We start from the raw sequence: 16868 nt of genomic DNA, 5'->3' as shown, positions 1-16868 counted from the left end.
TGTGTAGAATTTAATGGTTAAGAAATTGTGACATCAGTGATATTAGATGAGATGTAATTAAGTTAACGAGTGCCAAGCTTACTACGGGATTTGGTGGCCTTACGCCTACCCATTCCCTAGTGCCAGTCACGGGCTTACAGATCATGTCGTGACAGGAAGGCCACCAAAATCACCAAAAACCAAACAAGTCCGACGAAAAATCACACCCACTCTGATCACCAGTCCAGCGGCGGCATCAGAGGCTGCAACTGTCTAGGTTGGGGTTTTAGGAGCAAGGAAGCTATTTCCGACGTCGGATTGTCTAGAAAACGGCGGCAGCGAGGTGATTCGAAGTTAGCAGCGGAGGGTAGCTTTCTTTTCTCCTCCTTCACGCTGTCGACGGCTTTAGGCGGAAAAAGAGGCATCACGGTGCTGGTGACACTGAGAACTTCCCTTGGCCGGAGCTTGATGTCCGATGGTGACATAAAATAGAAATTGGAGGAAGGAAGGTTGACGACAATGGGAGGGAAAAAGGGGAGGATATGCAAAAGGACCTAACTCAATGTTTTTGAGAAGGGAAAAGAACCTTTTGAGCCCCCTTAAAATGAAATTGCTATAATAACCCCTATATATTATTTATTTATTTTAACACGCACATGTGTAAAAGCTTAAAATTTATACTAACTTAATTGACTATAACTAAGTACGAAGTATATATATATATACTTCGTACTTAGTTATAGTCAATTAAGTTAGTATAAATTTTAAGCTTATTAAAACTTTTTCAATGATAAATAGACAATATTTAACATAATTTAAATCATTTTTTTTATTGTTTATTTTATTTTTGTGATATTACATACTAAAGTTAATTTAAATACAACTTGACTTATTTATTCAAAATCATAAAATTATACCTTACTTTCACTGAGAATCGATATTATGAAATTATTTATAATAATACTAAATTTAAATATTATTTATAGTAATCAATTATTATTATTTTGAAAATATTTTAGTAAAGGCTCAATTAAACATTAATATTTATTTATTAAAATGTCCTTGATAAATAATTAAAATTTAATTTTAAAAAATTTAGATATTACACATAGTTTATTGGAAGATTGACCTCGTAGCGAATTTACTACTTTACTATAAGAACGGTTCGTGCAATTGCAAATACTAAATTAGACACATCATATTCAACTATTAGATATATGCAATATAATATTTATTAAATTATTTTATTTAATGTATCAAAACTTATATACAAATCTTTTATTTTAATTTTTAAAATTATCATTCATATAGTTTTATAATACTAATTAATTTATAACATAATAAATTATCATAGTTGATAATTTATAATTATCATAGTTGGTAATTATTAATTTTTTATTAAATATTAGAATCAAATTAGGCATCTTTTAAAAAAATCAGATTAAGTAAATTTAAAAATTTTACCTTAATCTAATTAAGGAATTATATTACCGAGTTCGATCCTACAACAGTTAAAACTAAAATTTTCTATAAATTAAATATTTGATTAGAGTAAATTGAACACGTAGATAGAATTAGTCATTTTTTATTTCTCATGTTAAGAAGAGTTTTACTAACCGCAAACAACCTTTTTTCTTTTTGAAATAAACTTGTTTTAAGAATTTGATGTAATATGAACTTTTGTTCTACCGGAATTCTAATAGATCGGTACAATCAGTATCTTCTCTTTCTAGAATGGGGAATAAGTACCCTTTTCTTCTTCTTTTAATTTCTCTTTCTTAGAACCGTACGTCCCTGAAGTTGAAACAGCTTTCTAAAGTTCCAAATTTTAACCCAAAACCCATCAATCGCAATCAAAATCCAATACCCGTCGCAATGCCACCAGAAACTCGATCAAAAAGATTCGATCTTTCCCTCAATGATGTCGTGGAGAATGACAGGGAACCCAAAAAGCCTCGGAAATGGCTTCAATCAGGGGAAATATCGTATTTTTCATCAAAAGCATGCATGGAGAGGTACCATTCTCGTTTTATTTATGGAGAAACTGTTCCTGGTAGGTCTATTGATTTGGGATTTTTTAATCAAGAAGGGTTTCAGCTTGGTAAATGGTTTAAACATATGAATTGGGTATCTTTTATTTTGATAAAAGAAAAATTCTATCCCGAGTTAGTGAGGCATTTTTATGCAAATTTATCATTTGATGCTGATAAAGCTCAGATAAACTCTTTTGTTAAAGGAAAGGAAATTAGGTTGAATCAAAAGTCTCTAAAGAAGATTATTGGAATTCCTAATTTTGGTACTGAGATTTATGAGAATGATTATAAATGGGTGGAAAATGATGTTGGGATTAGTAGAGTAGAAGCATTTAAAATGCTTCTTGAAAATCCCGACTCTTCTGTAGTATCTTCAAAGGTCGATGCTTGTCACTTGAAATTGGAAATGAGATTGCTTCATCTTATGGTAGTGCATATAATACTGCCTAGAAAAAGGAGTTTGAATTGTGTTTCTGATATGGATTTGTTGGTTATGTGGCATATTCTTAACGGTATGGATTTTAATCTGCCATTTGTTTTGTTATCTCATATGGTTGCATGCTCAGAAAAGAAAAATGCATATCTGCCATATGGAATGATGCTTACATTAATCTTCAAGCATTTTAAAGTTTCTCTTGAGGAAGAGGAGTGTAAGGAATTGAAAAGTTCAGATATTTACAGTGAGGTTACTCTGCGTAAGATGGGGTATGTGAAGAGTGAAAAGGGCTGGTTTCTTAAAAAGGATAAAGCTGTTGCTCATCCAATCTTATCTCAGGAGAATCTAAATGTTAGTGAGATTCAAGATTCTCCCGCTACTCAACTTTCACTTGCTATTTCAGCACCAGCTAATTCACTGCCTGATCCAAATCCTGCATCCTCTGCCCCTCCATCTCCAAATGTAGTTTTCTCTGCAGAGGAAGGACGAGCCCCAGATAAAGCTCGGCAACCAAGTGTTGTTCAAGGTGTTTTCCTCCTTGTAATAGCTATGCAGGAAGACATGAGGACTATGACTATGGGCTCCAAGTTGGATGATTTGCAAAGCAAGATTGGGAATTTGCGATCCCTAATTACTCAACTTGGAATCAAACGGCAAGAGAGGACCATTGCAGATATTTTTCTCCTCCTAGAGGTTATTATGGCAAACATGAGGACTTTGCGCTCCAAGATGGATAATTTTGGAAACAAGATTGATCATTGGCAATCCCAACTAAATGAGTTTCTTAGGCAAAGCCAAGGTATGGAACAATTTGACAGAGAGTGCATAGAACTGATGGTTGCTGAGACAATTACATTTCAAGGACGAAACCGAGGTATCATACATGACTTTGAAACCATTCGTAGCGAAATCCAGGATGTTTGGGATTGCTTATCTTCTAACATGTGATAAGTGCTTCTCCGCCAGTTGAATTTTTGCATTTGGTATATTTTGGCTTATTTAGCACATTGGCTAGCTAGCGTAGGTATTGTCTAACTTTTGGATATTTCCATCTTTACTAGCCATATAATTCTCGACATATTTCTGGTGGTTATTTTGAAATTCGACCAAATGCATTTGGAGTATATAGTATTAACCTGTTTGTTTATTTTTGTACATCTTATCTCTGAACAAGCATGGATGATATCATCTTTTCCAGGGGGAAGGAAACTCATTTTAGTTCTCTTTATATATGCCACTTTTTGTTCAAGGCTAAAAGGAGCGGAATTTGGGATATATGATGGGTAATGAATGTTATCAACTGATACTGACAAAATGTTAGCAATTGATGGTTGAAGTGGGGTGCACTCTAGGCAATTTTTTAATATTGATTTTGACAAGGCAGATTCTCATTTGTTGTATTCAAGGTGCTCATCTATTGTTGATGGGCACAATAGTGTTAATTTGAGTTCTCATTTGAACTCTGAATTTCACCCAATTGATCATTTTCGCTTGCAGGATTAAAGTTGTCTTGCATCTTATAATTAGATTAATAATAAAGTCTAGATTGGTCATTAAATTCAATTAAACTCCATTGAACGGAAAAGAAAAGCATGCTACCATTTACACATGAATGGTAGCTTAAAAGTTGTTGGAAATCCATCAAGGATAATCAGGATGGATCCTATTGTGACTGACTGAGACTACTAATCCTTCATCTCAGTAATGAAGCTCAAGATACTTTTATCCCGGGCGTCCATGAAACCTAGGGCTGAACATGGATTTCGGTGATTTCCGCCCGAACTGAATAACCGTACCGAAAAGTACCAGAACCGAAAAAATCGAAAATTTTTATAACTGAATTGAACCGATTCGAATTTTTTTATTATTACGGTATGGTATTGGTTCTTTAGTAAAAACCGTACCGTAACCGTACCAGAATCGATCCGTCTTGTATTGATCCGGACCAAACTGTAGAACCGAATTTTTTATATATATTTATAAATAATTATTTATATTATATAAAAAATACATATATTAAAAAAATAATATGTCACATAGTATATTGATACTAGTAATCTAGTATACATACTATAATACAAGATTTAAAATTTATTTACTATTTAGAAATTTTTGACAAGTTAATTAAAAAATTACTTAATTTAATAAAAAGTTATATAAATTAGTAAAAATTATAAAAGATATTATTATATAAATATAATATTATTTGCACTATATTTATTAATAAATTAATTTTTAATTATATAATATTTTTATTTTAAGAATAATAATATTAATTATCCTAAAAGTATTAATTTATATAAATATTAAAATTAAGAAATAAATATTTTAAAAATAATTTTTATATTATTATACTAATAAAACTTAAAAAATTAAATATTTAGAAATAATTAATTTATTAACTTTTAAATATTATAATTTAATATTAAAATATAAAAAATATATTAAATTATATTTATAAATTTAATTTTTTTTTAAAAGGATCAAACAAAACTTGAAAAAATTGTCAAAACATCTTTTAACAATATAGAAGTTTTTTACTTCCTACAACAGCGAAGGTCCTCATTTATTGTCAAGATTAGTTTAGAAGTTCAAATAAACCTATCCAACTAGAAGAATTAATAGAGAATATTGAAAGCATAGAGTCAGGTAAGATTTCTTTACTTCTTACATATGTTTGTTTATTGTTGATGCTTTGTTAAAGTCTTACCCGACGTAATTTTTACTTTCTTGTAGAGGAATTATTCAAGATCCTGAGATTGGTGAGTCACTTATGCCAAGATTAAATGTGGAGTGCTAATTTTGAGGGGAGGTAATAACATTCCTTTGCTAATTTTGGACATGTATTTTAGTGCTACATAAAGTTTGTAAATTTATTTATTTTAATGATTGCCATCTGTAAAATATTTTTATGCTTGCATTAATATATATTTTAATGGTTTATATTTGAATATTAAATGAATTATTGTATTTGCAAGTGACTGAATTGCGAAACAGGTTGTTCAAGAATGTGATTGCAATTTTAATTTAGATTTTCATGCTATTTTTTTTAGGTTAGTAATCATATTTTCTCTAAATATATTTGATTAAATATGAGATTAAAGTTATATTTTTAAAATTTTTTAGAACCGAAAATAGCACCGAAGCGAACTGTATTAAACCGTAAAATTGGTATAATATGGTATTGGATCCTTTTATGTTTGGTACAGTGCTGGTACCTTCAATTTTAAAATAACCGAGGTTTGGTATGGTACTAGTGATTTATAAATAACCGAATTGTACCGATCCGTGTTCGGCCTTAATGAAACCTCTATAAATAACAAAGGGTTAAGTCCAAATCTTGGAAGGGACAACAGGCATCGTAGTTTTATCGTCTCTCTTTAGCTAATGACCAAAGGCTAGTGTCACGTGAGTTTTGTTTTTTCTCCAAAACTTTGCCCACGTGCGGCCTAGCTTGCTTGATTTCCCCGAAATTCAAGATAGCTAGTCAACCTACCCTTGATTGCCAAACCCGGCAGAATAATAGCAAATACGCTAGCGGAAGTAAATTCACGAAAGTGGCACAAAGAGACGCAAGAGTTGTAGAAGTGTATACTTGTATTGATTAATTCACACTAAAGCTACTTACAATGAGCACACTTTCTCTCTCTACAAGCTCTCTTCTTTCATATATCACACACACACACAAATGGTACAAGGAAGGGGTATTTATAGCGTTTTTCCCCCTGTCCGCCAACATGGCCGTGTTCCTGGCCGTGTTGGGAACACGGTCTGGGGTAATTGGCCGTGTTACCTACTGTGGCCATGTTACCCGAAGCTTCTAGGTCCTTCGCATTTGTATTTAACCAACACGGGCGTGTCCGTGGGCGTGTTCGTAAACACGGGCAGTGTTGTTCAACACGGGCCGTGTTGTGCAGCCTTCCGCTAATACCGCTAGAGGCGGGCGTGACATTCTCCCCACTCAACTGCAACGCCCCCGCTCGCCTCGTAAGCTTTAATTTTCTCCTCAAATTGCCACAAGTCGCGAATTGGCTCCCGGCCTTGCCTCACTCTCAGGGAGTCCCTTCCACTTGACTAGAAACTCCGTCATAGGAGGTTGATTGGGCCTTGGCACCTTACGGTGGGAGATGATGTAGTCCACTTCTTTGTCATACTGAGCCCGCACATTCAAAGGAGCTCTCGTAGACTTGCCTCGGCTTGGGTCATCATGATCCTCCTTGTAGGGCTTTAACAGGCTTACGTGGAAAACAGGATGGATCTTGATGCCTTGGGGAAGTTCAACCTTGTACGCCACCTTTCCCACCCGTTTAATAATGGGGAAAGGCCCATCATACCTTCTTGGAGCCCCCAAATGAAGTCCGTCGGCTTTCCCATGCAGGTATAGCTTGACGAGCACTTTATCCCCTTCTTGAAACTCCATTGGTCTCCTCTTCCTGTCCGCCCACTTCTTCATCCGCTTAGATGCCTTTTCCAAGTAGGCTCGTGCGACATCGGCTTGCTCCTTCCATTCCTTCGCAAGCTTAAAGGCGGGTGGACTGCGGCTTGACCAGTCTAGGGCAAGAGTGCTCGGCGTGTAGGGTTGCTGGCCCGTAACTATCTCAAACGGACTTTTAGACTCACTCCTTTGCAAGTTATAAGAGAATTGGGCAACATCAAGCAACTTCGCCCAATCTCGTTGATTGGCACTCACGTAGTGCCTCAAATAAAGTTCCAGAAGTGCATTGATCCTCTCCGTTTGCCCATCCGTCTGGGGGTGCATACTCGTAGAGAACCTGAGGTCGGTGCCTAATAGCTTGAACAGCTCCGTCCAAAACCGACCCGTGAAGCGAGTGTCCCGATCGCTCACTATGGATTTTGGCACACCCCAATATTTTACCACATGTTTCATAAACAAAGGCCTTGGAATGAAGATGCCGTATTTAGAGAACCGATCCACCACCACAAAGATCCATGCACATCCTTCTGACAAAGGAAGCCCCACAATAAAATCCATGGAGACACTCTCCCATGGTCTCTCAGGAATAGAAAGTGGCTCTAGTAGACCACCCGGGGCTTGTTGCTCCATCTTGTCCTGTTGGCACACAAGACAAGTCCTCACATAGGCCTCCACATCCTCCCTCATGCGAGGCCAATAGTAGGCATTCTCCACAAGTGCCATCGTCCGTTGAATGCCGGGATGACCTGCCCACTTGTTGTCGTGGCACTCTTTAAGTATCTCCTTCCTTAGATTATCATGGAGCGGCACATATATCCTCCTCCTTTTGTGTAAAGCAAGTCTCCTTCCAGCCAAAACCTTCGAGTCTTACCTTCTCGAATAAGAGCAAGGAAGTTCTTGGCCATCGGATCATGCTTTAGCCCCTCCTTGATGCGCTCCGCCAAGTTGCATGCAGGACGGCTTATATCGGCAAGCTCCCCTTTCCTGCTTAGGGCATCGGCAACAAGGTTTACTCTTCCTGGCTTGTACTCCATGACATAGTCAAATTCCGCAAGGAAGTCTTGCCACCTAGCTTGTTTTGGTGTGAGCTTCTTCTGTGTTTGGAAGTAGCTAGTGGCGACATTGTCGGTTTTGACAACAAACTTGCTCCCGAGCAAGTAGTGCCTCCAAGTCCGCAAGCAATGGACTATCGCGGTCATCTCTTTTTCTTGCACCGTATACCTCCTTTCGGTGTCATTCAATTTCCGGCTTTCAAAGGCTATCGGATGCCCTTCTTGCATGAGTACTCCACCAATAGCAAAATCAGAAGCATCCGTGTGGATCTCGAACGCCTTTGCATAGTCGGGGAGTGCTAAGACCGGCTCCTCCATAATCGCCTTCTTTAGCCCCTCGAAGGCTTCTTGGCACTTTGTAGACCAGTCCCAGGCACGACCCTTCTTTAGTAAATCCGTTAAGGGAGTGGCAATGGAAGAATAACCCTTAATGAACCTCCGGTAGTAGTTTACTAATCCAAGGAAAGACCTCAACTCCGTCACCTTGGCCGGCGGCTCCCAATCCTGGATGGCCTTCACCTTTGAACCGTCCATCCTCAACTTCCCATTGCCAACGACATGCCCAAGGAACGCCACTTCTCGTTGGGCAAACAAGCATTTCTCCCTTTTAACGTAGAGCTCGTTAACCCGCAAGGCTTTGAACACTAGCCTTAAATGCTCTACGTGCTCCTCCAGCGTGTTGCTGTACACAACAATATCGTCTAGATAAACAACAACAAATTGATCAAGGTAAGGAGCAAGTACCTTGTTCATCAACGTACAGAATGTGGCCGGCGCATTTGTGAGGCCAAAGGGCATGACAAGGAATTCATACGATCCATATCTCGTCACGCACACCGTCTTTGGCTCATGTCCTTCGGAGATGCGTACCTGATAGTACCCGGACCGTAAATCCAACTTGGTAAACCACTTAGCACCACCAAGTTGATCAAAGATGTCCGCAATGTTAGGAATCGGGTACTTATTCTTGATTGTAATCTTGTTCGGGGCCGTAGTCAATGCATAACCGAAGAGACCCATCGTGCTTCTTCTGGAACAACACCGGCGCACCATACGGAGCTTTGGACGGCCTTATATAGCCTGCATCAAGCAGCTCCTTAAGTTGCCTCCTTAATTCCTCCAGCTCAGGAGGCGCCATACGGTAGGGGGCAAAGGCGGGCGGTTTGGCTCCCGATTCTAGCTCAATCTCGTGGTCCACTTCTCGGCGTGGAGGAAGCTTCTTCGGCAGCTCTGGCGGCATAACATCTCTAAACTCATCTAGCACGCCTCGGATAGGGCTTGGAAGTGTAGGTTCATCAACATGGGTACCTTCTTCCACTTTAAGGGTTGCTAGGAAGGTTGGCTCCTTCCTTTTTACCCCTTTTGAGAGCTGTATGGCCGACACCATCTTATCTTGACTTAACTCCCTTTTTATCGGCACAACACAAGGTTGGCCATTCTCCATTATGCACATGGTGTTGGCATAAGGAACCAAGAATGCCTTCACCATATCGAGGAAGTCCATACCAAGATAAAACCGTTGATCATCAATAGGAGCAATTGTGATATCGACCTTACCTTGCCATTGGCCTATTCGGATGTTAGTTCCTCTCGCAACGCCAATGATAGGTAATCTCTTTGCGTTCACCCCTTTAATGAAGCCCTTTTCCTTCTTGTAAGGCAGCTTAATAGAGTCAGCCACCTCTTTCGCCATGTATACCGTGTCAGCTCCAGTGTCCACCATGGCTTGAATACTCCTGCCTCCGATATTGGTTTCCACGTACATTCGTCCACGAGGCTTTTGCTCCACTTTGGCTTGGATAGCATTGAGAAGTCGAAGGGAAGCAAGTCTTCGCTCTTCTTCTTGCCTTTCCTCTTCGGTGATCACTAGTGCTCCAAGCTTTCCTCGCTTTGGACAATCATACGCCCGATGAGGTCCGTCGCATATGAAGCAGGCAAGCTTTCTCGGGGAAGAACTACGCCTGTCTTCCTTCTTCCACTTGCCCTTGTCTTTATACGAAGCCTTACCATCCTTGGTGGAAGATTTTCCCCTATCTCCACCACCTTTGTCACCTCCTTCGTATTTCTTTACTTTTGGCTTAAACGAGTCCTTCCTCTTCAACTCTATTAAGGACTCGGCAACCGCCATCGCGGTGGCAAGGTCCTGCACACCTCGCCTTTCTAGCTCCAACTGAGCCCACCGAGATAACCCATCAATGAAGGCATGAAAAGCTTCCTTTTCCCCCAAATCGGGAATCTCCAACATCAATTCGGAGAACTCCTTCACATATTCCCGAATATGACCATCTCTATGTTGGAGACGTCGAAGCTTTGACCTCGCCTCCTTCTCGGCATTGTCGGGATAGAATTGCTTCTTAAGCTCCCGAACAAAATCTTCCCAAGTATTAATGGTGCAGAGGCCCTTTTTCACATCCTCGCACCTCCATCTCCACCAGACGGTAGCAATATCACACAAGTAGAGAGATACGGACTTTACCTTAGTGGTGTCGTCCACGATGCCCACTGCCTCAAAGTATCCCTCCAAGTTCCACAGGAAGTTGTCGATCTCCCTCGCATTCCTCGCCCCACCGTAGGCTTTTGGTTTAGGAGCATCGACCTTGTGGACCGTTGCTGCTTGCGCTCCCCCACTCTTTGCCAACGCGGTCTTGCACAAATTGAGCTCCACCTCGAGCTTATCGACCTTCTCTAGGCATTGGACAAGCAACTTCTTGAGAGCCTCATTGTCCCTTGATAAATTGTCGGCGAGAACATTCAAGGCACCTTGCATCTCCTCGCGAAGCTCTCCGTCGTCCCCCTTGGACTCTAGCTTCTCGATGCGTAGGTCCATGTCTTCGATTTTATCCCCCCAATCGAACATGGTAGTCTCCACCTTGACTAGCCTTTCCTCCATCGCGCCAATCACGTCGCGGGACTTATCCTCCGTACTTTCCGCTTATCCTTTCCTCCTTGGAGTAGGAGGAGCGGTAGAAGTAGATTGCTCACCAACCTTGGCCATTATCTCGTGCAAGAATTCTCCCAAAGAATTTATCCGCGCTATACTTCCAACTGTGGCGTGATACTAACCTGCTCTGTCTCGAACTTGGCTTTGTCTCGAACTTGGCTTTGTCTCGAACCTGGCTCTGATACCAACTGTCACGTGAGTTTTGTTTTTTCTCCAAAACTTTGCCCACGTGCGGCCTAGCTTGCTTGATTTCCCCGAAATTCAAGATAGCTAGTCAGCCTACCCTTGATTGCCAAACCCGGCAGAATAATAGCAAATACGCTAGCGGAAGTAAATTCACGAAAGTGGCACAAAGAGACGCAAGAGTTGTGGAAGTGTATACTTGTATTGATTAATTCACACTAAAGCTACTTACAATGAGCACACTTTCTCTCTCTACAAGCTCTCTTCTTTCATATATCACACACGCACATAAATGGTACAAGGAAGGGGTATTTATAGCGTTTTTCCCCCTGTCCGCCAACATGGCCGTGTTCCTGGCCGTGTTGGGAACACGGTCTGGGGTAATTGGCCGTGTTACCTACTGTGGCCGTGTTACCCGAAGCTTCTAGGTCCTTCGCATTTGTATTTAACCAACACGGGCGTGTCCGTGGGCGTGTTCGTAAACACGGGCAGTGTTGTTCAACACGGGCCGTGTTGTGCAGCCTTCCCTTGCTAGCTGCGAGGCGGGGCGTGACACTAGGGAGTGGAGCAATTAGCCTACTGGGCCAATGACCACCGCCCTATTCTGGAGAGGGGGAGTTGAAAATTACGTGTAAACTGCCCCATGATTAGCCCCATCTTTCCAACGAAACTATTGAGAAATATTCTAAATTAATAAAAAATATTTTTTATTATTTTTTTAAAATATGGTGTGTGATTATTTTATCAAAAAATAATTTAAAATAACTAATAACATATTTTAGAAAAAAAAGTTAAAAACTGTATTTTTGAAAATAGAAAAAATTTATACCGTTTTATAAAAAATAGATATTTTTATTATTTTCCTTTTTCTTTTTCTCTACACATGCATGGGATTTCAAGTTGGCGGATTATAAACGGGTCATGTCGAAAAAGTGTAATCTAAATATTACCCAATTAATTATGTACCAATTATAATTCTAGTTCGATCATATTTGGAATAAAATTTGTGCGACCTGTTTGTTATTATATAATTCACAACAAATTTCAACGTGTTGTGTTTTAAAATTACAATTTTAATAAGATTAATAATTTAACATATAAAAGAAATATTATAATTAATCATAAATACTAATAAAATAAAATAAGTTCACCATCATTCTATTCTCCATAATACTATAATTTTACCATTGTCTACTTATTACAGTTAAAATTTTAAAAAATATTTAACAAGAAAATGTGAAACAGGATAATTTAAATTTATTATTATAATTATTAAAAAGTGCATATATAAGATAATAAAATTTCTTTTACATTAACCAATATTTCAAATCCGAGTCTTACGAAGCATGCACTTGTTATAAAATATGCACAATAAGGAGAAAGAAACAATAATTTCATTAATAAATAAATATACAAACTTTAAAATGAAAGCTTTAGAATGAAAGCTTTAAACAAAGAAATATAACTTACAAGAGTAGCTGAATACAAGAGGAAGGGTTCTCTCTCTTTCTCTCTCACTGTCACTCTCTTTTCACTATATTTCTAATGGTAGGACTTGAAGAATACAAGAGTTTCTTGTGATTTTTCAGTCTACCTTCTTCTTTGATAACTCCTCTATTTATAGAGGTCTTCAGCCTTTCGCTTCAATAATTCTTTCTTTGGATGCTTTTGGAATAAAGGGCTCATAATTTTTCTAAAATGGAGAACATACTTCAGAATAATAGAGTCTGTCTTTTTTTTTTCTAGAAATAATGGTGCAGAATCTTGTCTTTTTTTTCTTTTAAAAAGACTTTTTTTTAGTATGGGTTTTTGGCCCATTACAGAAAATTATCATGGGTCGCCATTTCTAGTTTTCAACCCAAGGGCTTTATAAGGATTTAGAACATTTTATTTGATGGGCTTAAATATCCCAAAACAGTCATCTTCGTTCGAGTCACCATCTAAGTTAATGGCTGCTGAGCTGGTGCTTGAAGAGGAGGACGAAGCTTTAGACTTTCCTTTAGAAGAGGCGATTTCTGACAACTGTTTGATTAGTTATAGGAAATCTTCTTCCGTTTGAGCCGCCGCCAGTTTTGGAAGAATAAAAGACTTATGTGCCAGGAAGGTAGTTTGTTCTTTAGGTGCTGGCAAGAAGCTATTCTTTGTAAGAAACTTTTGGACCATCTTTAGAGATAGTTTTTCTTGGTGGTTGAATTTGTCCCACTATTTTACTTTGAACCTACGGGTAAGTATGATTTCTCCATCTACTGCTTGGTTGAAATGGAAATACCACACACATACCCAAGGGAGGAAGAAGTTTGAATAAAATAAAAGTAAGGGGGGAAATTGTCTTTCTATTTTGTTCGGTTTGTAGTGAGTTTTGAAAAGGTTAAACAAAGGGAGTACCTTTAGTATTATGGTTTCGGGAATGTTACCATAATAATTCCACTATTGTTTAAACCAATATGGAAGTTTTGAAGTTTGGATTGTGCTTGTGTCGAAGTAGAAAAGCCAAGAATGGCTCTGTCCTTCATTTTATAAAAGAAAGGTATTAAACCAGGTTTGCTGGTAATCTCAATAGTTAAAGATTGTATTGAAGCTTGAGGGGTGGGTATTTTGAAGGGAGGTGGGAAAGATCTTGACGAGTGTAAATCCATTTCCCAATCTGAAGGGTGAAGGATTCTTTGAATGGTACATGTGGAATAAGCTCGGTCTTTATGGTCTTTGTATTTTTTAAAGTGTTTAAATTTTGCAGAACCAGTTACCTCTAGGATAGACTGGTAATAAGACTGAGGTTTTGTTTTATTCCAAGGTTTAAAATACCATCTTAGAGGAAAAACTTTTGAAACCAATTTTGAGGGGATTTCTGTATAGAATCCTTCCTTAACAATTAAAATGTTTTAAAATTTTTGTTTTTCTATGTATTCATTAGTTTTGAAAAGTTTTGTTTGAGACAAAACTATTTCTTGTGAATTTGGCTTTGAAATGCTTTGGGAGTTGGGAGATAGGTTTTGTGAGAAAATCATTATCTCAGGTTTTAAAAGAGGGATAGAGAGTATACCTTTATCCTTGTTTGATGAAGAAGATGACTTTGGAGAAATCTCGGGCTGAACTTCAGCTACAGGTTTTATCTTTGAATATTCTTGGATCATCTTTAAAAACTCGGGTGGTTGTTGTGCATGCCATTCCTGTATTTGGAATTATTTTTAGGCTGGGCCTTCTTCACTTTTATTTATCTCTTACTGGATGATCTTAGTCCAGGTTCTGATTAGCTTTGAAGAGGAGGGAATAATCTCTTTTTTAGGATTTTAAATATCTTTTGTATTTGCTCTTGGCTTTTCTTCTTTATCTTTTGCTCTCGTTTTTCGCAGCATTGTCACTCCTATTTTTGAAGGAACTCTCTCGTTAGAAAGTCTCATATTGAATTTGAATCTCCTCTTATGTATTCGAGTTCAAAATAAAAAATAGAAAGAATAGATTGTCATCTGGCAAAAATCTGTTTTGAAGCTATATTTTGAACATCTTTTTGTAACACTTCTTTTGCAGATTTACAATCAATCCTTAAAATAAATTTTTGATTTAAAAGATCACTTTGAAACTTTAAAATGCATAGGACTATTGAAAGAATTTCTTTTTTGATAGTTGAATAATTTTTTTGAGTATCATCCCAATGTGCAGAAGTAAATTGGATAACGCATTCTTTTTTATTTTGAATTTGTTTAAAAATCTCGCCATAACCTAAACCTGATGCATCAGTTTCAACAATCTTGAATGCAGATGGATCAGCTAGATATAAACATGGAATTCTAGAAACTTATTTTTTGATGCTTTGAACAATCTTTGTATGCTCATCAGACCATGCAGGGGGATTTTTCTTTAACCTATCATGGAGAAGTTTTGCTAAACAGTTTAAATTTGGATAAAAATCTATGACATAATTTAAACTACCAATGAATCTTTGCAATTGAGTTTTTTTCTAAAATTTTATCTGAAAAATTTGAAGTAAAAGCTAGAAATCTTTCAACTGGGGTAATAGTTCCTCGGGAGATGTAGTGCCCAAGAAATCTAATTTTCATTTGGAATAATGATACTTGGGTTTGGAAACAACCAAACTATTTTTCTTAACAACATAGAAAAATGTCTCTAAGTGTTTGAAATATTGTTCCAGAGAATTTGAAAAGATTAGTACATCATCAATGTAAACAATGCAAAGCTTTGAATAAGGATTAAAAATATCATTCATAATTTTTTAAAATTCAGAAGGAGCATTTTTAAACCAAATGGCATTACATTCCATTCGTATTGGCCAAATGGAATTGTAAATGCAGTTTTGTATCGATCTTTAGGATGAATCTGGATTTGCCAAAATTCTGATTTCATATCAAACTTTGAAGAAATGAAAGGAGAATGAAGCTTTTGAAGAAGATCTTTTTTGTTTGGAATATGATATCTAATCCACTTAAGAGCTTTATTTAAAGGTTTGTAGTTAATTACCAATCTAGGTGTACCTCTTTCTATTTCACTATTTTTGTTGATATAGAAAGTTGCAGATGACTAGGGGGATCTTGATTTGGCAATTAAGCCTTTCTTTTCTAAGTCTTTGATTTCTGTTCTACAATGTCTTTCTAAGGTTTCATTCATTTGGAAGTGTCTGGCTTTGATAGGGATTTGTTTTTCACTAAATTCCTTTTCTTTTGGTAAATCTACCATATGTTATGTTCTTTTCCATAAAGCACTAGGGAAGATCTGAACAAACTTCTCTTTCGATTTTTTCTTGTAAATTAGATTTTTTTTTTGGACAAATCATTTTGGAATTGGCTTTAGATTCTTTTTAAACTCATATCTTGTTTTAGATGGAAAAGCTGGGTTTGCTTTCTTTTAATTAAAGCATTTATCTTAAAATTATAAAGTGAGTGAGCTTTTATAAGATTGAGATTTCTTTTCTTAGGCTCTTTTAAAAAAGGAAAAATAACTTTTGAACCCTTAGCTCTAAAAATGATACCATCAATAGTTACTTTAAAAGGGGTAATCAAATTAATAAAAGGAGTCTCTAAAATAATTGTTTGTTGCAAATCCTTTGTAAAAATAAAAATATTTTTAAAGCAATATCTTTGTTTAGAATTGCAACTTCAGTTTTTCTCGCAATTCTAATCTTTGAATTATTAGCAGAGGTGAGTCTTTCTTTTATCTCTTGATGATATCTTTTAGGAACCAACTCATAATTGATACAGTTGAGGTCTGCTCCTGTATCAAACAAGGATATAGTTTCTATTTGAAAATTATCAGGAAAAATGAGTTTTATTTGAATGAGATATTTTCTTGAGGTTATTTCTTTTAGTACATTAATAAAATTTTCCGGAACGTTTTCAGAAACCTCAAGATTTTAAAAATCATTTTCTTCCTCAGAATCTGATTCACTATTTTGCTTAAGAATCGAGATTTGGAGTAGAATAGAATTATTTTATTATTTTTCTTTTAGTTCTTTGAGTTCTGTTTTAATCGTTTTAATTTCTTTTTGGAGTTCTTGGATAGTAGGAAGAGGATGCTTTTGCCTTTTTTCTTTTTCCAATTTCCAAAATCATAGTAAGATCGTAGGTGTTCTTACTAGATGAAGAGATGGGAGTTTCAGTTTTTAAAATTTCTTCCAAAACTTATTTTTGAATTTGGGGGTCATTAATATGCTTGACAACTCCAAGAAGAGTTTCTTGTTGCCTAGTGAGCATATTAATATTTTTTGGAATCTCATCCAAATCTGATTCAGAGTATTCGGGTGAGGTTTTAATTTCATCAATTTGGAATTCTTCCTCGTCATTAGAAAACTCTGATTCAG

The 16868-nt window shown here is 37.0% G+C and overlaps 1 protein-coding gene and 1 pseudogene across 1 annotated transcript; one reads left to right on the top strand and one right to left on the bottom strand.

Annotated features, from left to right (window-relative positions):
• Nucleotides 1–1539: 1539 nt before the first annotated feature.
• Nucleotides 1540–3572, top strand: LOC8275526. Its single transcript, XM_002519070.4, has one exon. It carries the CDS (start codon nt 1855–1857, stop codon nt 3394–3396), a length of 1542 nt encoding a protein of 513 aa, XP_002519116.2. The 5' UTR covers nt 1540–1854; the 3' UTR covers nt 3397–3572.
• A 3996-nt stretch (nt 3573–7568) lies between these two features.
• LOC125370216 lies at nt 7569–10851 on the bottom strand (annotated as a pseudogene).
• Nucleotides 10852–16868: the final 6017 nt, after the last annotated feature.

The sequence above is a fragment of the Ricinus communis genome, chromosome 5 (assembly GCF_019578655.1).
Source record: "Ricinus communis isolate WT05 ecotype wild-type chromosome 5, ASM1957865v1, whole genome shotgun sequence".
NCBI classification, from domain to species: domain Eukaryota; kingdom Viridiplantae; phylum Streptophyta; class Magnoliopsida; order Malpighiales; family Euphorbiaceae; genus Ricinus; species Ricinus communis.
Note: the sequence above shows the minus strand (reverse complement) of the source record. Positions and strands in the feature narration are given on the sequence as shown.